The following is a 22,322-nucleotide window of genomic DNA, read 5'->3' as shown; positions in this document are numbered from 1 at the left end:
GACACAGGGTCGCTTTGTAGTTCAAGGTGTTCTTGAACTTACCATTGTAGCCTAGGCTGGCCTCAAACTCCCTGATCCTCCTGCCTCAACTTCCTGAGTACTGGGATTACAGGGATATGCCACCACACCCATCCAAAAGTGTATTCTTGATTGTAAAAGTTTGTTTGTAATTTTAAACTGGCAGGAAGATTGGAATCTTTTTTTTTTTTTGAGACAAAGTCTAGCTATATAATTCGGGATGGCCTTGAACCCACTTTGTAGCTCAAGTTGGCCTCCTGATGGTGATCATCCTGCCTCAGCCTCTTGATTTCTGGAATTGCAGGCATGTGCCACTATGCCCAGCCTGGAGTCCAATTTTTACTATACTGTTATCTGTAGGGGTAGGCGATAATAACATCAGCTGCCATTTACATGGTGATTGGAGTGAACTTAACTTTTTAATTAAGTGCTTTATTTACATTGTCAGGTTTTCACACTTGATCTTAGCCAAAAGGCCAAGAAGCGATTACATTGTCAAGTTTTCAAATCATGGTGAAATTGGAATCATTTTCCCTACTTTATATATGAGGAAAATGGAAATTGAAGAAAATTCACACACCTAGTAAGTAGATATCATTTAACCAAGTCTGCACAGGTATAAGACCTGTACTCTGTCTACTGTACCAACTTAATCATCTAGCCTCTTTTTTTTTTAGCCTCAGTTTTTCGTACTGCAAAATGAGAATAATGTTTCACGTCCATTTTTCATGTTGCTAGAATTCACATTTGTGAAGTATACCAGATAGTTGAAAGGAAATTGGGAGATCAGTGAGAAAGATCCTTAGGGACCTTGGTAAAGCACTCTGACAACACCCTTTCTGAAGGTGAACAACTGAAGCTGCAAATGACCTGTGATGAGTGGTTTTCCCAGAGCACTGATGAGTGAAGTGGATGGAGTGCTTTTGTGGGTGGTAGAGATGTTTTACCTGAACTACAAAAGCTTTTCCAAAGTGGGAGCTATAGAGAATTGCAACTTTAAATCTGATTCTAAATATTTTTTGTAAAAAGAAACTAAAGTTTGTAAGTGTTATAATTTCTAATACAATTTAACAGCAAGTTCAACTTTCCTTCAGCCACTCACTGGCACTCTTTGTTTGGTTTCTTTCTTTTTTTTTTTTTCCAATATCAGAAATTGAATTCGGGACCTTGCACTTTCCAGGCAGGCAAGGTGCCGCTGTGCTACATCCCCTGCCCCTTTCTTTGGTTTCTTGAGAAAGGGTCTCATAATGTGTAGTCCAAGCTAGCCTTGAATTTGCTGTGTAGCCCAGGCTGGTCTCCAACTTGGAATCCTTCTGCCTCAGCCTTCCAAGTGCCAGGATTACAGGCATGTATCACCCTGCCTGGCTTCAGTGGCACTCTTGTTTTCAGGTGGGAATCAAATCAAAAGTCTCTTTCCTTGTATATCATCACCGGGGCACCAGTGCCTTCTGTTTCTCTGTTCAGCAGTATGCCAGGCTCTCAGAGGAATCAAAAATAAAGATCTCTGAGCTCTTGATGTTTTCACCAGAGGCCATTAGCAGAAGTTCACAGTCAGCGTGATTTTCAGATCTTTGGAATTTTCAGAATACTCAGTATATTCTGGTCTTTTCTGACCAAGATGGCTTGGGCTGCTCCATCTAGTTCTGAGTCTTTGTTAGGGTTTAACCCTGGACTCGTGTCTGGTGTGTGGTCCTTGTGGAAAGAGCAAACCATTAACAAATCTCCAAGTGTCTGGTGTAAGAGTGGCACCATTTAGTAATTCAGGCACCTTCGTCTCTGAGTTTTCCAGGTGGGCATCTAAGCCACTGTGTCAGAAATACTATACTACCTCCAACTTAGTTCTTAATGGTGAGATAGGTGAGCCTTCTGGGTTAGTTTTTCAGGGTGGGTGGGGAAGGGCCCTGTGTCAGAAGCTGCCTGAGTTCCTTGTTTAAATGTAAGCTGCGGAAGTGAGAGCTGAGGCTCCTACACCAGACTATTGGATTGGACAGCAGAGGAAAGAGCCTGGGACCTTCCATTTGTAACAGATCCAGCCCAGGTATTATGAGTTAGGTTGATCACTGAGGCTACTGTCTGTAGGCAGCTTGTCTTTTTAGTAAGACATTCTCAGTAGTGTGAGAGAGAAAAATAGCTTCCTGTCTGCCATGTTGTGTCCCAGTTAAGGGCATATACATAACCAAAGGAATGTGGTGGGGACGCTTAAAGGGGCAAACTGTTGGTTCCCCATCTGGAGCTATTTACATTGTGCTTTTTGGTTTTTTGGTGCTAGGATTGAACTCATGCTTCCTGCATGCTGAGCACATGGCTGTGCCACTGAGCTGCATTCTCTACAGCACCTAGAGTTGTTTTTTTTGTTTTTGTCCGGGGGTGGGGATCAAACTTGGGACCTTGTGCTTGCAAAGCAGGCGGCAGAGCCACTGAGCTAAATCCCTAGCTGAGATTTTTTTATTTATCATCATCATCATCATCATCATCATTTTTTTTTTTTTTTTTTTTGAGACAGGTTTTTCACTATGTGATTCAGACTGGCCTCTAACTTTTTTTTGGGGGGGGGGTACCAGGATTGAACTCTGGTCCTTGTGCTTGCAAGGCAGGCGGTGGAACCACTGAGCTAAATCCCTGGCCCTGGCCTCTAACTCTTAAGTGATCCAACTATGAGCCTCCTGAGAAGCACAGATCCTAATTCAAGAATTGGAAGAATTTTTTTTAGTATGTGACCTGTTCTTGTGTCACCACATGCTCCAACACTTTTAAATTGCAAAGTACTTGCCAGTGGTGTCTTTTGGAATAAGTATAAGAGAGTTGGAGGCAAATGTCTGAGCTTTTACCTTGTTCTGTCTTGGAATGAGATAGTGTATCTTTATGCGGTGCATCTTATTGAGTGAAAAGTGTTAGGTGTCGTTTTACATACCTGTAATCCCAGCACTGGGGAAGCTGAGGCGGGAGGATGGCCAGGAGTTCTAGGCCAGCTGGGCTACATAGTAAGGTCTTGTCTCAAAAAAGAAAGAAAGAAAAAGAAAAGTGCTCGAGGTAATAAAAGGAAACAGTTCTCTTATTAAAAACAGTACAAGCCAGTATTTATAAAACTTTCTCTGCCTTTCTCCCCCCAAAAATTGAGCAGTATATATACTGGGATTCTTTATTTTATAATTTACTTTTTTTTTTTTTTTTTTCCAGGTGCTGGGGGTTTGAGCCTAAGGCCTCCACACTGACCTGCATCTGCAGCTGTTTTTTAATTTTTAATTTTGAGACAAGGTCTGGCTAAGTTGTTAATTTGCCCTGGCTGTCTTCCTGCCTCAGCCTTTCAGAGTGCCAGGATTACAGGCTTGTACCAACATGTAGCTTCCTTTTGTATTTAAAATTATGATTATGAGCTGGCATGGTGGCACATGCCTACAGTTTTGCAACTCTGGGAAACTGCAGAAGGAGGATAGTAAATTTGAGCCCATCCTGGGCAATTTTTATTTTATTTTAACACACACTCCTATACTGGGAATTGAACTCAGGACCCTGTGCTTGTGAGACAAGAGCAGCACCACTGAACTGAATCCTGGCCCTTTTGTTTTGTTTTTTTTGAGACAGGGTCTCACTATGTAGTTCACTCTGGCCTTGAACTCAAGTTTGTAGCCCAGGCAGGCCTTGAACTCACCACGATCCTTCTGCTTCAGCCTTACAAGTGCTGGCATTACAGGCGTGCACTGTGAAGCCCAGCTCATCCTGGGAAATTTAACAATTTAGCGACCTAGTGAGATCATGCCTTACAGCAGTGGGGACATAGCTCAGTGCCAAGGCCCTGGCTTAATCCCCAGTACTAATAAATAAATGAATATTTACATCCATCAGTGATTATGGTGATGAGTATGGTGGTACCTGCCTATAAGCCCAGCATTTTGGGATTGCAAGTTGGAAGCTAGCTATGTAGTGAGTTCAAGGCCAATACTGACTACACGGTAAGACCTTGTTCCAAAAAAGAAAGAGAAGAAAAGGGAGGGAGGGGGAGAAAGATGGGGGGGATAGTAATGTTATCATAGCTTCTTTCTCTGCTCATGAACTTGAAGTAGCCATAATTAAATTTTGTCCCTGAGAGAATAGCCCTCTTTAATATATTCTAGGACCCCTTTAAAAACATGTATACAAGATATCTTGTTACAAAGTATCCTGCCATAAGCCTGCTCCATAAAACTTGAGAAATTTGAGCATTGTGCTTCTCATTGACACATGCATCTTGGTGTTACAGCAGGTTTGAAGCCTAGGAGAACTTCTGAGAGGTGTTATTGTTAACTTGTAAAGTTTTTATTTGTATCATAATGTTGCATCTAGGTTGATCTAACTGACTGATTTCACTTGGCTTTAGAAGCTGGCAAGTCCTGTGGAGCTTTAAGAACAAGGATTTTAGGAAAAATACAAAATCCATCTTCGAATGTAGGTTCTGTCGGGTATGCTTGAATGTTTTCTGGGGTAGAAATTGTCATGTTTCAGCAGAGGCGTCAGTGCTGGGGACCAGGCCTCATGGAGAAACAGAATGGAAGTGAACTCCGCCTTGAAGCTGCTTGGAGAGTGTGGGGGGCGCTCAGTGTCATTTCTAGATGATCGTGCTGTAGGCCTTGAAAAAGCATGGGGCCTATAAGGGTGTGACTGGGTGTGACTGGAACCCTTGGCCCGAAGAGAGTGACTTTTTTTTTTTTTTTTTTTTTTTTTTCTTTTTGCACCGGGGATCAAACTCAGCACCTTGTGGTTGTAAGGCAAGCGGTGGAACCACTGAGCCAAATCCCCGGCCCAAGAGTGACATTTTAATCTGAGAGCTGGAACAGGATTTCAGGAAGAGTTGAGGAGTCTCAAGAATCAATGGAAGGGTTGTAGTGTGTTCATGGTGGAGGGACCAGCATATACAAAAGAAATGAGTCAGGAAGGACCTAGTACCCTCATGAAACTGAAAGAGTCCCATAGTGATGGGAACACAACTAGTTGGAGGGAGTAATACAAGCCAGAAGAATATTCAGATTTGGAGAGATAGATCTTATTTTGATCCCTTGAGGATGGAGTCTAGTTTAGTGGATTACAGCCAACGTTAAAATAAAAATGAGTTGACCTGGTGTTGTGTGCACCTGTAATCCCAGCACTCTGGGAGGTTGAGGCAGAGGATTTCAAGTTTGAACCCAGCCTGGGCAACTTAGTAAGACCTTGTCTCAAAACAAAAAATAAAAAAGAGCTAAGGGTGTAGCTCAGTGTGAAGACCCTAAGTTCAACCCCCAGTCTCATGGAGGGGAAAAAAAAAAGAATTAAATAAAAAATATCAAGGCTGTTAAACATAATAAAGCTAAGTATTGTTTCATAAAACTTGTGTTTTGCACATACCTGTGTGTGTGTGTGTGTGTGTGTGTGTGTGTTTGTGTAGTGGGCATGAAGTATAATTTATCTTAGTATGGACTGTGATTAGAAAAAAGTTGTTTTTGTGATACTGGAAATTGAACTAGGCTGGGGCATTTTTGCCAAACTGCATCCCCACCCCTTTCTGTTTTTTATTTTTGAGACAGTCTTGCTGTGTTGCCTAAGCCAGGCTCCAGCTTTCAATCCTCATGCCTCAGCAAACTTGGGATTCTCCTGCCTCCGTCTCACAGAGTGCTGGAATTATAGGCCTGCACCACCGTACCCAGTTACAAAAAAAGCTTTAAGGCCAGTGACAGGACTATGTTGGTAATGTTGAGTGAGACTTTGGACTTTATTCTGAGGGCAGTAAGAACCACTGAAGGATTTCAAGCCAGAAGAATAATCAGATTTGCCTTTTTTTTTTTGGTTTTTGTTGTTTTACTACCAGGGATCGAACTCCGGACCTTGTGCTTGCGAGGCAGGCAGTGGAACCACTGAGCTAAATCCCCGGCCCTAGATTTGCCTTTTTTTGGAAGACGGTAAGAAAGAGTCTTACTATGTTGTCCAGGCTAACCTTGAGCTATCTTTCGGTCTCAAGCAGTCCTCCTATCTTAGCATCTCAAGTAGCTGCCACTACAGGTGTGTGCCGCTGTGCCTGGCTTTTCATGTTGCCATTTAAAAAGCCTACCCAGGCTGCTCTGTGGCCAGCATAGAGAGGAGACTGGTCAGAGATGAGTTCCACGCGAGTGGAAGTCCCAGGAGGGCAGTGTCCCTGGTTTGGAACAGCATCTACGGGTAGCAGGCACCTGTGGATGCTTGCCGAGTGAAGGACTGCTTGGCTGGGTGTGGTAGTTGCAGCCAGTACACTTCTGCGGTCCAGCTGGACAGGGCTGGATGACTGGTTGCTGGCTGAAGGCAAGGAGGTTTGCAGGTGGGTGCCAAGCTCTGGCATGAGATAGGAACCTGGGCAAAGGTGAGGGAGTGCCACAAGCTCAGTCTTGGATGTGTAGAGTTTAAAGTGTCCATGAGACATCCAAGTGGAGATGTCAGATTGGGAGGTGGACACCATGCCTCCCTGACTCTCAGTAGGTATGTAATAAGTTTTGGTTGAGAAAGCAAATGCTACTTGGTATATCCAATTTCTAGCCTGGTTCCAGTGGGATTACTTAAGGAATGAGGTAGACTATCAGTTTGAGGGTCTCACTTCAGCCTCTCTACTGTAATACTGATATACCTCTTTAAGGAGTGGAGGTTTATATTAGTTACAGTGTATTAGAAGGGAGCTAAGACAAACAAGAGGTGGGGTGTGGTGGTGCACATCTGTAGTCTCAGTACTCAGGAGGCAGAGGCAGGAGGATCGCTGTGAGTTCCAGGCGAGCCTGAACCACATAGCGGGACTCTGTCTCAAAATAAAAAAAAAAAAACCCAAAAAACAACCCAACAACAACAACAACAAAACAACCCAGCATACAAGTAAAAGCACTATAAAGTCTTTCCTTTAACTTTATGTAGCTTTAATATTGAATGAGTTGAAAACACTGATGATCCCAGCTGCTTAGGAGGCTGAAGCAGGAGAACTGTGAGTTTGAGGCCAGCCCAGGTTACACAGTTGAGATGTGGTCTTTTTTTTTTTTTTGGCGGGGGTGGAGGTGGGGTGGGGTACCGGGGATTGAACTCAGGTCTTTGTGCTTGCAAGGCAGGACACCAAACCGCTGAGCTAAATCCCCGGCCCGAGATGTGGTCTTAAAAACACAAATTAAAGCTGAGGACTTAGCTCAGTGGTCTCGCTGCCTGCCTTGCAAGCACAAAGTCCCGAGTTCCATCCCCAGTACCAATAAATAAACAAACAAACAAACAAACAACTTTTGTCCATTCTGCAACACATCAGGCATTGAGTATTTTAATCTATAGTTATTACTTTGCTGGAAACTTGAGAGAAAAAGTTGCATTCGTGCGATCATGTGAAATTTTTGCCCTCTTTTTTCTTTTTGTACTGGGGATCGAACTCAGGACCTTGTGCTTGTGAGGCAGGTGCAATGGCACTGAGGTAAATCCCCGGCCAATCATGGGAAATTTAAAGGATTGTTATCCTGTACTTTAGAAGGATTTTTGTTTACAAGAATTATTATTTTGATTTTTCTTTTTCTGTCTTGTCTTTGCTTTCCTTCTCCCTCCCTCCCCTTCTCCCTCTCTTTTTCTTTCTTTTTTTTCTGGCACTAGGGATCAAACCCAGGCCTTGACACATGCTATGCAAGCCCTCTATATCTCCAGTTTCTTTTAAATTTTATTTTGAGACAAGATCTTGCTAAGTTGCTCATGATGGCCTCAAACTTGTGTTCCTCCTTCCTCAGTCTCCCAAATAGGTGAAATTATAGGCATGTGCCACCATGTCCAGCATTGCTTTATTATTATTGCTATTACAAAGTGTATGTGCTTGTTAAATCATTTCTGACAATACCGAAATACCTCCTACTGGTATAAATATTCAGAGTCTGCCCCCAAAAATGTGTACATCAAGTAAAGAAAAACTTGTATAAATATTTTAATACTAAACTTATTGAGGCACCATGAGATTAATACAAGTTACATTTGGCTTCTTCCATTACAAGACATGCTTAAAGTGGTGGCCATGAGCTTTCAGACATTTATCATTTCAGCAAACTGCTGAAGTGTGTACATTTTTTTGCATACTCTGTATAGTCACGTAATGGCTCTCTTCTTTACTCTTTAAAATTAACCAGTGTCCATTGTTGGAACATAATCTTCCACCAGTAATTATTATGTGAGAGGAAGAATATAAATGAACCCCTTAAATTCAAAACTCCATAAGCTGGGCATGCCTGTAATCCCAGGTATTATCCTTGAGAGGCCGAAGCAGGAAAATCATGACTTGGAGGACAGCCTGGGTAATTTAGTGAGACTGTCTCAAAAATAAGATAATAAAAAGGCCTGGGAATTTAGGTCAGTACTAGTACTGAGATGCTTGCCTAGTGTGTGCAAGGTCCTGGGTTCAATCTCTAGTACTACAAAAAAAACAAACAACAAGAAAACTTGAATTATCAGACTTTCTTTGACTCTCGAGGCTTCCCACTGTGCCCTGTCCCTGTGGCTCCTTACCATGTCCAGTCTGCTGTCCACACTGCTGAGACTGATAGATGTTCCTTCCGACCCCAAGTTTCCACCCTGACCCCTCTGTTCTGGCCTTTCCTCAACTACCCAGAGTGAATGCTTGCTTGCTTATTTATTTGTTTGTTTGTTTAGAGACGGGTTCTTGTAATTATTCCAGACTCCTTGAACTCACTATGGAGCCCAGGCTGGCCTCAAACTCACAGCAATCCTCCTTCCTCAGCTTCCTGATGTTGGGATTATAAGTGTGTACCACTATGCCCACCTTCAGAGTGCTCTTTCTTTTTTTAAATTATGTTTATTAGCACATTTTACGTATACAGTATGATGACACTCATCATTGGGAATTTGTATGTTTACATGATATTGGTTCTATTAGTTCTTTTTATTCCCCCCATTCCACTGCCCTCCCTTTAGCCCCTCTACTCCTCCTTATTTACAAAGACTTTGTTTCTGTTATTTTTCCTTTTCTCATATTTATTTCTTTCCCTTCTTTCCTTACCCCTACCCCTCCCACTTCCCCTTTCTCTTTGGACCTTTCTTCCTATTTCACATTACCTGTTACATATTTTGATCCTTATTTACACTTTCAGAATCTCACACCAGAGAAGCTCAGAGTGCTATTTTAAACACCCCTGCCTCAGACCATGGTGAGCCTCAGAATTGGGTGGTTCTTACTGCCTCCCTCACCCCACTGACCCCTGCTAGCTACATTCATACAGTGCTCCTCTTCTGGTCCCTTGAGCCATACTGTTGCCAGCTGCTGGGCTCTGGAGATCCTGTCTGAAGACTGTCCAGAGCACTGTGCTCCTTTCCCTCCACAAGTTCTTCCGACAGCCTCCCTTGCTTGCCCTTCTGAATATGGGCCCTGTTCACTATTTGCTTTCTTCTTGGCATTTGTCATCATCTGGAACACATTGTTTCTGGACTCATTTTGTTGTCTGTCTCCCACACTTGATAGAAATCTCATGAAGCCAAGGATCCATATACCCTCCTTCACTGCTCCCTTCCAGTGCTTGGCACAGCATGGGCCTGGTCGTAAAGAGAGCTGCGGCCGGTTTTTACAGATCGAGGCCTTGCCAGAGTAGAGAAGGCCATCCTGGCAAACCCAGGGTGTCAGTCATCCTAGCTGATAGTAATTACTTACACTAGTTATATTTGTGGAATAAATAGGTGAAAAAGAATTTTAGCATGCTGACTAGCTGTGAAACCTCCAGAGTTTTATTCATATGGGCTTTATTCCCCTTTTCTTTATTTTTGAACCCCACTTCTGCCCATGTAGTTTCAAGGCAGACACGGTGCCACTGAGCTAAATCCCTGGTCCTGCCTATGTAGTTTGAGCATGGCTTCCAAGTAATGTTGATGAGACCTCTCTAGAAGCCAGTCATGACATTGTTACAAAGCTTTCCCTGAAGTAGGTGGTACTGGCATTAGTTTAACCAGCTCTTTAGTTCAGGCCCGGCATAGTGGCACATACTTACAGTCTGAGCACTCAGGAGGCTGAGGCAAGATTGTTATGAGTTCTAGGCCAGCCTGGGCTCCACAGTGGGTTCAAGGCCAGCCTAGATTGCATAGCAAGACCCTTTATCAAAAAGCTAAAAAAAAAAAAAAAAAAAAACAACCAACCAAAAACACTTTAGTTCAGCTTAACTTTGATCTGTCATGCTGGCATCCCACACTCCATTCCCCTAGAGAAATGTGAAGATAAGAGATAAGTGGGGAAGATTCTCACTGAATGGGGTGAAATACAGGATGGGCAGTGAGAGAGACCCATTGGGCACAAGACCTGTAGTCTCCCAGCATGGCACAGTGCGGTGGGTTGTGAGACAGCTGCAGCTGGGTCTGCACCTGCACCTGCACTGGTTTCACATTGGCTTTCTGGGGTGCATTGCCAGGTAGATCAACCTGTCAAGTCTCTCCTTCAGAAGAGCGTTACCCCTGTATTTCCACTGTCCCTTGGTCTAGCTGTTCTGGAAGAAAGGGCTGAACTAGAAAGAGTGGCCTCCACAGGAGTTCCCTGATGACTTCCTGTGGCTCCCAGAATGTGCAAGGGATGTCTCCACAGTATGAGGAAAATCTCTGCTGGTTCCGTGCTATTTTTTCTGTCTTTGTTTTGTTTCTGGTACAAGGGTACAAGGGTTTTGGTACAAGACCTTGTGCTTGTGAGGCAGGTGCCACTGAGCTAAATCCTGGGCCCTGTTTTCTTTCTTCCTTTCTTCCTTCCTTTCTTTCCTTTTCTTTCTTTTTTTTTTTTTTTTTTTTTTTTTTTTTGGTACCAGGGATTGAACTTAGAACCTTGAGTTTGTGATTGTGAGGCAGGTGGTGGCACCACTGAGCTAAATCCCCGGTCCTGTTTTTGTTTTTTGAGACAGGGTCGCACTTGTTGAGACTGACCTGGAACTCACTGTGTAGCCAGGGCTGGTCTTGAACTCACAGTGATTTTCCTGCCTCAGCCTCCTGCGAGCAGGGATTACAGGTGTGCACCACCATGCCCAGCTTCCATGCTGTTAAATGTGATGTTTACTGTAGCACAGGAAGAGAGACTGCATGTCAGGTGCAGTTGTTTACTGCTGGAGGAGGCCTATTTGTTAGGCTCTAAAGAGCCTGTGAAATCTCTTAATAGGAAGTCAATACTAATATCCCTAACACTAGTTACAGAAATTTCTCTTTATTTTCTTTTCTTGAATCAGGGTCTCCCACTGTAATCCAAGTTGGCCTTAAACTCACAGTGCTCCTGCCTACTGCTGGGATCCAGATTTAGTTCCAGTACCTTTTAAGGAGTGCTAGTACCACAGGAGGCTACCACACTGTTTAGTTAACAGTAATTTTTTTATGTTAAAAGTACTGGAGATTGGGCCTAGGGCCTTCTCCATGCACTCTTGCCTCTACGCTGCATCCTTTTTATTATTTATTTATTTTTATTTGGCGGGGGTGCCCAGGATCGAACCCAAGATCTTGTGCCTACAAGGCAGGCGTGGTGCTGCAGAGCTAAACCCCCGGCCCATGCATCTTTTTTCTTTGGAGATAGAGTCTTGATTGATTTTGACCCATCTGCCCTGGCCTCTGGAGTAACTGGAATCACAGGCACGTGTCAGCATGTCTGGCTGATTGCAGGAACTTTTAGTGTATGTGCTGCTGAAGTGTGCACTCGTTGCAGTAACCTAATTGATATTTACTCGATACACTTAACATTTCAGAGAAGAATTTAGTTGAGAACTGTATTAATCAGCTTCTCATTAAAATAGGATATTTGATAGATGGACGGACAGATTGCAATACTGGGGATTGAACCCAGCACCTTTGCATGGAGTTAAGTCACTAGCTCTTTATTTTTTGAAACAACATTTTGATAAATCACTACTTTGCTCAGGCTGAGGCCGGCCACAGTGGTGATATTACAGGTAAGCACCATCACTTCCGGCTAGTGAAATAGGATATTTTATAAGAGGAAAAGTATATTTAACTCATAGTTTTAGAGGCTTGAAGTCCAAGCAGTATAGTGGAAGTTCTGGCCGCAATTCATCATGGTTAGGGCACATGTACATCCTTGCCCTGTGTGTGTGTGTGTGTGTGTGTGTGTGTGTCTGTCTGTCTGTCTGTCTGTCTGTCTGTTTCCTTACGAAGTCACTGGGTTCAGTGCCAGGGATTTAACTCAGTGGCGTATGCCTGCCTTGCAAGCACAAGGTTCTGAGTTGGATCCAAGGTACTGGAAAAACAAAAGGAAGATGGGATGAAGTCACTGGGTTCAGTCGTGGGGCTCTACTCTAGTAACCTAACCCAACATCTCCCAAGCTCCACCTCTATACCCCATAGTCAGGTTATGTTTTCACCTTTTTTGTTTTTGAGACAGGGTCTCACTATGTAGTTCAGGCTGGCTTTGAACTCATTCTGTAGCCCAGGCTGGTCTCCACTCACAGTGATCCTCCTGCCTCAGCCTCCTGAGTACTGGGATCACAGGTATGCACCATGTCCAGGCTCTACCTTTTTTCTTTTAACAGTACTGAAGATCAAAAGCAGGGATGTTTTACCACAGTGCTACATCCATAGCCTCTTTTTTGTTTATTTATTTATTTATGACAGAGTCTTGCCAAATTGCTACTCTGGGAGTCTTAACTTGTGATCCTCCTGCCTCAGACTTTGTAAGTGTCTGTCACTTGCAAGCCCACTTTTAAATTTTTCATTAAATGATACTCCTGCATAAATTTAGGGGAAAAGCCATATTCATACCACCGTGAGTATGTCCAGATATCTATTATAACAGGTTGGTATTACAACGGATCCTAAAGCATTTGTGAGCCTCAAGGAGGCAGGGAAGAGACTGCTTGCCAGCAGTCTTCATAAAGTTTGTAAATTTGCACTAAGGTAACCTGGAGAGAAAAGGTAATGGTAAAGGCTATCCACAAATTACTGTATAACCCAGAACTTTCTTTGTATTTACCCATGTGAGAAAAAAAAACAACCTTATATTTACATAAAAACTGTTTATGAGTGGGCATGGTGGTACACACCTGTAATCCCTGCATTTGGGGGCTGAGGCAGGAGGATTGCCATAAGTTCAAGGCCAGCCTGAACTATATATAAGGTATCTATCTATCTATCTATCTATCTATCTATCTATCTGTAATAAATAAATAAATAAATGCTCCAAGATGGAAACAACCTAAATGCTTTTCAGCTAGTAAGAAGACAAATACTATGGTACATCCATGCAGTGGAATACTACTGAGCAATAAAAAGGACCAAGCTACTGGTACATGCTACAATGTGGCATAATCACAAATCATTACAGGAAATGAAGCCAGACTCAAAAGGCTACAAACTGGGGCTGGGGATTTAACTCAGTGGTTCCGCCTCCTGCCTTGCAAGCACAAGGACCCTAGTTCCATCCCCGGTTCTCAAAAAAAAAGAAAAGGCTACAAACTGATTCCATCTCTGCCAGTCTATAACAGGTGGGACTATGGGGACAGGAAGTAGGGTGGTGGTTGGTTGTCTGTATGGGGACAGAGGGTCATAAGGAGAATGGAGGAATCGAGGGTGTGGTGAGCTGTTCTGCATCTCGTGGTAAAGTCTGTATTTGTCAAACTCCTAGAACCATCCATTAGAAGCAAAGAAATAAACCATGTGGAAATTGTAGCTCGAGTTTTTATAAGCCATAAACACAGTATTGTAAGTCACATTCAATCTACACAATTACTTTTGGGATGTGACAGAGTGTTGTGTTTTCAGCCTTTTCAGCAGGCTGGTATGCTAGCTTTCCAGCAAAAGGGGAAGAGCAGCATTTCATGGCTGTTCATGAAGAAGGGCGCCAGCTGTTTAATATGAGAAGGTCATTTTCTCACTCTGGCTGAGGAAGGAGGGTGCTCCTGAAATAGAAAGAGCCCAGAAGAAAACAGATACATTGTAGCAATCTATTATTTTAAAATCACTTTCTCACTTGACCTATAATTGCTTAGCACCACTATTATCAAGGGATACTGCTGGTATTTATTAGCTATCCTCTCTGTCCTGGTGCAGGGGGAAACTGTTTTAGACTAGCGACTCATGAGCGAGGATTAGGAGCCAGGATTCCATCCCCTAGTGCAGATCCTGGCTCTTTCCTAGGTCAGTCCCTTGCCCTCCCTGTCTCTAGATGGGAGTGATAAGGATACTTGCTGCAGGCTGCTGGGGAGAGTAGAGGCCGGGTGCTGAGAAATGCTTGGGTGCTGGTGAGAGCAGTACAGTTGTAGGCTAGTACTGGGGTTAGCAGAGTACAGAGCAAACCGCCTTTTGTCACAGCATTTAGTCATTAGACTGAGTAGGGAGAAGTAGGGGACAAGGAGTCTTGGTGATAGCCATGCTTCCTTCATTGTCACATTTCCTTCTCTTGCAATCTCATTTAGTTCACTAGGACAGGCATTCATGGGGAAAAGGAGTGTTAGGCTGTCAAATTAGGGTACAGATATAATGGCCAGCACATCTCCTGCTTCTTGTCAGATCATGGGGTAATAGACAAATAGCAATAGACATTTTTTTTCCTTGAATTAAGCATTGAAAATATAAAACGACCTCAGAAACTTTGTTTTGTTTGTTTTGGTACTGGGGCTTGAACTCGGGTTCTTGCCCTTGCGGGGCAGGTGCTGGAACGACTGAGCTAAATCTTCGGCGTTTGGTTTGTTTTTGGACAAGGTCTCACTATGTAGCTCAGTCTGGCCTTGAATTCACAGTGATCTTCTGTTTATGCCTCCTGAGCACTGGGGTTACAGGTACGCACCGCCATGTCCAGCCATGTAAACTTACAGTTTGTAAGCTTCTTCAGAACAGCCCTCAAGCACCAATTACCAGGAAATACGATACAAGGGATCCTTAGAGTATGGGTTATGTGCCACTTAAAATAGTGAGCAAGTTACTATAAGCATGGCTCAGCAGTCCTGAGAGTCAGGACCGGGGATTTAGCTCAGTGGTTCTGCCACCTGCCTCACAAGTGGAAGGTTCCGAGTTTGATCCCTGGTACCAAAAAAAAAAAAAAAAGTCAGTGACGGTTTTGGGGTCGCCTCTACTTCAGTTTTGTTTTGGTGGTACCAAGGATTGAACCCAGGGCCTTGCTAGTGCTAGGCAAGAATTCTGCCACTGAGCTACATCCCCAGCCCTTTTTTATTTTGAGAGAAACTCATGCCTCAACACCCCGGTATCTTGGGTTAGGAGTGTAAGCCACCACAGCCAGATACAGATGAAAGGGGCAGAGTTTTTTTTTTTTTTTTAAGTTTTTTCTTTTTAGCAGTACTTGGGATTGAACTGAGAGAGCACTGAGATATATCTCCAGCCCTTTTATTTTTTAAAATTTTGAGACAGGATCTTTCTAAATTGCTCAGACTGGTCTTGAATTTGTGAATCTTTTTCCCTGAGCTGGGATAGCAGGCATGAACCACCACATCGGGCACTGAGACACAGCTTTTAGCACCCAGGAATACTGACATTCAGTCTGTTCATGACAATGTCATTCAGTTGAAAGATGCAGAAAAGATCTGGAGAGAATGGACATTTTTATTATTCTCTGTTAAGCAAGGCTGATGTTCCTATTTCTTCTCCATCAGGAGCTGCTGTCCCTGGCAAAACGGAAGCGCAGTGACTCTGAGGAGAAGGAGCCCCCCGTGAGCCAGCCTGCAGCCTCGTCAGACTCAGAGACTTCGGACAGTGATGACGAGGTGGGTGTGGGGTGAGGCTGACACAAGGATGTCTGGGAGCTGCTGCGATGAGGACTCCTGGCCGTCTTGTGCCCTTAAACCCAGACCCACAGCCTCAGATCTGAGGAGGTTGCTAGGGAAAGAGGACTGGTGAGGGGAAGCTCTGAGTCATTCTCCATGTGCTGCTTTCTTAGGGCCCTCTGGAGGACATGGGGGGGTGATCATTTTTCTCTTTTCAGACTTATGCCAAAGGGGTGCTCAACTGGTCACTGTTTTGTTTTATCTTTTTAATCCGCCTTCCATGTTAGAAAAGAAATTCCACTGAGAGTGCCATATTATAAGTGAGGAACATTTTAGTGAGACACAAAGCTTTCTTTGGGAAAATGGTGTTGATCGCAAAGGAGGAAAACCCATTTGTCTGTTTTCAACCCCAAGGTGACTTTCCTGAATTGTCCACCAACACAGTAAGGCTGGAAAAGACCCAGAACCTGTATGGGAGAAAAGTGTGAAGGAAGTGTGCAGAATTCAGCCCTCAGGTTTTTCATGTGGTTTTAAAGTACTTTTTCCTCACTAATTTCCTGGAGAGAGACTGATACCACCTTTCTGTTTAACCTCTACTGTGCATACTAGGAAAAAAATTTTAACATAAAGAATTCCACCATGCCCAGCTACAAATGTTTGTTATGTAATGAAATTTATAGCTGAACAGTCTTTATTAGTGCCCTTTGTATGCAAATTAGGGATATTTGAATTATGATTCACTGTAGTGTTATTGTTTTAATTTTAAATAATTTAATAGACCTAAAAATTATCTTCTGTAGCAAGAGGTATTCTTGCAATATTTATTCTTTTCTTTATTTTTCAAATTTATTATTTATTTTCTTTTACAGTACTGGGGATTGAGCCCAAGGTCTCACACATGCTAGTGATCATTCACTGAGCTACATCCCTTTTTTATTTTGTGACTGGATTTTGCTAATTTGTCCATGCTGGACCTCAAACTTATGACCCTTCTGCCTCAGCCTTCCAAGTAGCTGGGACTACAGGCCTGTGCCACCAGTCCTGGTTTACTGACTGATTTGATTGATTGATTGATTGATTGATTGATTTTTGCTGTACTGGGGAAGTGAACCTAAGGCTTCCTTAACTGAATTATATCCCCAGCCCTATTTTGGTTTTGTTTGTTGTTTTTTTGGTACTGGGGATAGAACTCAGGACCATGCACTTACGAGACAGGCGGTGGCACCACTGAGCTAAATTCCTGGCCCCCTATTTTGATTATTTATATTAAAACTCCCTGACCAAGTCACTGAGTTGATCCGTCTGGGCTGAAACTTGCAGTCCTCCTGACTTGGACTTCCAGAGTGCTATGATTGTAGGCACATGCATGTTTTATTTATTTTTAAAGGAGGAATTATAGTACACACTTTTTTTTTTTTTAAACCCTGGGAGCACTGAGCTACATTCCTAGCCCTTTTATTTTTTATTTTTCATTTCCTTTTTCTTTTGTGTGTGTGTGTGTGTGTGTGTGTGTGTGTGTGTGACTTTGTTTCTTTAGTTACCCTGGTGATGTCAAACTTGTACTTCTGCCTACTGCATAACTGGGATTACAAGTGTGTACCACTATGCCCAGCTTTCTTTTTCTTTTTGTCTTTTTGAGACAAGGTCTTACTGTGTACTCCAGCCTAGCCTTGAATTCCTTTTTAATCCAGGCTGGCCTGGAACCCACAATCCTCCTGCTTCAGCCTCCAGAATGCTGAGATTACAGGTATGTTTCACTGTGCCCAGCTTGTTTCGTATTTTTAAATGCATAGATAGTACAGGGAAATCTTGAAACAGTTTCCACTCCCAATTTCCACTATTCCTGCAACTCATTTTGTTTTTTATATTCAAAAGTCAGGTGCTGAGTATTCTGTTAAGTTTGACTGTGTATTGTCTGGGATGCCCTGTAAACTCTCATTCTCCACATTCCTATTTTAGCATAGGAGTTCTAAGTATACAATTACTGTAGGGATTCCCCTTGTCTTTTTCTTTTAACTTTTTGAGACAAGTTGTCGCTGTGGTTCCTGGGCTGGTCTCAAACTCATGTGCTAAGGGATCCTCGTGCCTCAGACTCTTCAGTATCTGATGCAGGCATCTGGGCCTGGCTTTCTCCTCATTGTTTTTAACTGCTTCTGTGAGGATGGAGTTGTACCAACTCCACAGCATTTGAGGAACCCAAAACGTGTATTAGAGCAGATCCATTGCCCATAAAAATCTTTTCAGTTTAGGGTTCCCAGGTAAAGTAAAAAGAATTACCACCTTAGAGCAGTACCTAACTATGTTGGAGAAGAAGCTGCGGGGCAAACTGTGCCCTGCACATCAGGGAATGAGAATGAGTGACTTCTCCCCTATGGGGGTTCTTAGCTCTTGCTGCTGCCTCAGGCCCACAACTTTGTTATAGCTGTATTCTGCTCCACTCTGGGAATAGTAGCCTCTATGTTGTGGCCATTCTGAAAGATCATCTGTTGTGCCCAGGCTACTAGTAACTTAGAATTTAGAGCATTTCAAAATTACAGCCAATATTTTATTGTTTTGGACAGTTAAGAAAATAACTTGAGCCCGGTGTGGTGGTGCGTACCTATAATTAATCCCACCACTCTGAGAGGCTGAGTCAGGAAGATTGCAAGTTTGAGCCCCATCCAGGCAATTTAATGACTTAGCAGGATACTATTTCAAAAAAAAAAAAAAAGGGACCAGGAGGGTCGGGGATTTAGCTCAGTGGTGCCACTACCTGCCTTGCACGCACAAGTTTCTGAGTCCGATCCCCAGTATATCCCTCCCCAAATAAATAAATACATAAATGAAAAGGACCAAGGTTGTAGCTCAGGGTGAATGTCTTGGGTTCAGTCCTCAGTGCCAAATACTTTCTATCTATTTTATTTTACTTTTTAGTACTGGGGATCAAACTCGTGTTTAACATTAAACATAAGTCCAAGCCAGGCGTGGTGGCACACGCCTGTAATCTCAGCACTTGGGAGGCTGAGGCAGGAGGATTGCTGTGCGTTTGAGACCAGCCTGGGCTACATAGTGAGTTCCAGGTCAGTCTCAACTACATAGTGAGACCCTGTCTCAAAAAACCAAAACCAAAACAAAACAAAACAAAAAACATAAGTCCAACACTGAGAGCTAAATCCCCAACCCTTTTTATTTTACAAAGAAAAAAACAAACAAGAAAAAAAAAAACCTTTAAAATTTAAAAAAAATCTGACTTACCTTCCACTTAGAGAGCTCTGGTATTCCCTGGAACTCAGGGTTACCACTTCTGTAGATATATTTAGGTAGATAGGGTAAGATATCTTTAGGATGTAAATTTGAGATAGAGCCTCTTTCTCTCTCTCTCTCTCTCTCTCTCTCTCTCTCTCTCTCTCTCTGTCATAATGAATATTCATACATTGTCTGGAAAAAAGCATATACTAAAATAGTGTGCTATGTCTTCCCATTTCTACATTGATTTTTATGTCCTTATTACTTACAAATTAGCCTTTTAGGAATTTGGTTGTTGAAGTGGCCATTTTCAGTGAGATGGAGCTTGCTTGTATCAGAAGTCACTTTAGTGTTTTCAGAGATGCTCTCCTTATTGTCTTAGTGAGCCACGAATAGAGATGTAAAAGAAATGGACTGTGAATTTAGCTTAGTGGTTCCACTACCTGCCTCACAAGCACAAGGTCCCATGTTCGATCCCCGGTACCAAAAGGAAAAAAAAAGAAATGGTCTCCACGTTTACTTGGACAACATTGGTCAGAAACAACCAAGTTAAAAAGTTAATGAGGCACTGGGCATGGTGGTACATGCCTGTTATCCCAGCACTAGGGAGGCTGAGGCAGGAGGAACTCGGCAGGAGGCTGAGTTCAAGACCAGCCTGGGCTACATAGTGAGTTCCAGGTCAGTCTCGACTACATAGTGAGATCCTGTCTCAAAAAAAAAAAAAAAAAAAAAAAAAAGTTAATGAGGGAGGGAAGGGAATGGAAAGGTAACATAAAAATAATTAAGCTGTGTTATGTACATATATCAACTCCCTGAGAAGAATCTTTATGTACTGAAAAGTACTAATGAAAGTGAAAGTCAATTTTAAAAAAGCTAATGGATGCCTCACAAGAGCAAGATCTGGAGTTCAATCCCTGGTACCCCAAAAAAATCTAATGGGAACCCTGGCATGGTGGGCACACTCCTGTAATCCAGCCTCCAGGAGACTGAAGTCTGAGGGATGTAAGATCAAAGCCAGCAAGACCCTGTCTCAAAAAAAAGTTAATTTCTAGTTTGTTTTTAAGGAGACATGTAATGATTTTAGAGCAGGAGGATAGCTAGCTAATTGGTGGGGAAGGTGAAAAGGATGGGAGTTCTGAAAGTTTCCTACCCAGAAGAATGTGTGTCCACTGTATATTAACATAAGTCCAATTAGAGTTACATTGGGTTCTAAAGAACCCTTTTTATAAATCCATGGTGCATACAGAGACAGCTGCCAGCTAGGTAAGAAATAAACTTAAATTTTCCTTTGCTACCAGATAAAAAACCAAAAAAGACTTTTTTTCTTTTTGGTTTTTTGAGACAGGGTCTCACTATGTAGTTGAGACTGACCTAGAACTCACTATGTAGCCCAGGCTGGTCTCGAACTCACCGTGATCCTCCTGCCTCAGCCTCCCGAGTGCTGGGACTTCAGGCACGCGCCCCCAGTTCATCTGGCTTTCCCCAGAGCTTTTCTCAGCCTGCTGTGGTTGTATTTTTGTCCTACCTGCCTCTCAAAGACTGCTCTTTATTTGTTCTCACCCCTGTCTTGATTTTTCTCTGCTTTCTTTCTTTATGACTTCGCCTTACCTTTTTCCCACCCCATCTGACCTTGCAGGCTCCCGTCTTCATTAGCTCTGCTCTTCACACTGTGCATAGCCTCCTGCTGGCTCGGGCACATTGATTAATAGCACAGTCTGAAAACACACAATTCTTATTTACAAGTGCATTTAGAAACAACTTCCCTGGAAGTCAGCCTAGGTTCCTAAGAGCGTGTTGTTGCTTTAATGCACAGATAGTGTGTAAGTGGCACACACTTCCCATGGATACTTACACCACTAAGCTGACATTTCCTGCGTCTATATTGGCTTAGTAAACTTTGCATTACAGCATAAGAATAAGAATATTCATAAGAATAGGATTCTCCACTTTGTTGAATTATCCCCATACTGAAGCTAAACACTTGAAAGTTTAAAATATAAAACTCCTATATTTGAAAAACATTTTGATAACTGTTGTTATAGGTAGCAGTTTTTCTGGTTGACTGAAAGCCACAACAACTGTGGACGGCATTTTTTGTACTAGGAGTAATGTCTTCAGAATATCCAGCTGGGTGTTTTGCTTTTTACAGCTTTTGTTTCTCCTCCCTTACTTTAAGTGAAAAGCAATCCTTGTGCTGTCTCTTAGTAATCTGCTTCACTTCTAGCTTCTGGGATCGGACCTGTTTTGGAGTTCAGGACAGCAGGGGCCTGATGAATTCAGGTTGGAATAACCACCTTCAGTGCTCGGACTTAGGGACAGCTGTTTGGATGCCACCCAGCCTTATATTTGCACACTTCCCTTGGCTTGACCTGCAGCACCTCATTTATCTGTTCACCATTAAAATCTCAACACAAGAATTTGGAATAATAAAAGGATTTCATCAACTACTTGTTCATATTTATTTACAACAAATTTGGACACTTCTTACCAAACAGGGAAAAGTTGTATTAATTATATTTTATATTTTGCATTTCTTTGTTATTACTTCTGCTTCATTTGTGTTTGTCTCTATAACTAGACTGAATTTTTGTGATTGAACACAGATCCTTTGTGCTTTTCAATTATGTTTGCTGGGTTATAACATACAATATTATCCTTTGTACTTTGATTAGTTATACCGGAGGAGAAGGGAAGAGAAAGCTTAGCTGTTTTTCATGCTCTGTGGCTGTATTGTTGGAGCCCTTTGGCTCCTTCTGTGTTCAGGAGCCCTACTGTCGCAGGCATACCTCTCTCCTGGCCACTGTCAGGGTATAGACCCTTCTGACAGTTGCTTTGACGTGGTCTAGCACTCAGTCATAATGCAAAGATCACCTGAACTCCCTTATTCCGCAGATAGGAAAACAGAGGCTTGGCCTAGTGGCTCAGTCCCCAGCACTAAAAGAGAGGAGGGTGGGGAGAAGGAAGAAAATAGGCTCACTGGAAGTTATGATTAGTGTCTTGCATTTTTGTAGACCTTTGTGGTTTCTACCTCACTCTGAAGTTTATTTATTCTGTTTCCTTTTCGTCTCATACTCCATTGATAGGTGATCAAGGTAGTTTTATTATTCATACTTTTCAAATAAGGAAATGATCTCAGGTTTAAAGCTTGAGCTCTGTTTTAGTTCTTTTGACTCCAATCCCAGAGTTGTTTTTCACTAGCTCAGCTGGTTTGTTTTGGTTATTTTATTTTGGGTATTGGATGTTGAACCCAGGGCCTTCACACTGAGCAGCATCCTCTGCTCTTTTTATTTTTTGAGACAGCATCTTGCTGAGTTGCCAAATTGTCCGGGCTGGGCTCACACTTGGAATCCTCCTGCCTCAGCTTCTCAGAGTGCTGGGATTACAGGCCTGCACCATACCTGGCCC

At 42.7% G+C, this 22,322-nt stretch overlaps 1 protein-coding gene across 1 annotated transcript in view; it reads left to right on the top strand.

The window, feature by feature from the left end:
* Rtf1 (RTF1 homolog, Paf1/RNA polymerase II complex component) overlaps positions 1–22,322 on the top strand; it is a gene marked incomplete at its 5' end in the record, with an annotated part of 80,143 nt that overhangs the window by 24,090 nt on the left and 33,731 nt on the right. The window contains one exon of the mRNA XM_010625041.1: positions 15,582–15,692. Coding sequence (XP_010623343.1) covers positions 15,582–15,692 — 111 coding nt within the window. The remainder of the gene's footprint in view (positions 1–15,581; positions 15,693–22,322) is intronic.

Source organism: Fukomys damarensis, unplaced genomic scaffold (genome assembly GCF_012274545.1).
Source record: "Fukomys damarensis isolate Sample0158 unplaced genomic scaffold, DMR_v1.0_HiC HiC_scaffold_17, whole genome shotgun sequence".
Lineage (NCBI taxonomy): Eukaryota > Metazoa > Chordata > Mammalia > Rodentia > Bathyergidae > Fukomys > Fukomys damarensis.
The sequence above is the reverse complement of the archived record's forward strand: the minus strand, read 5'-3'. Positions and strand labels throughout refer to the sequence as shown.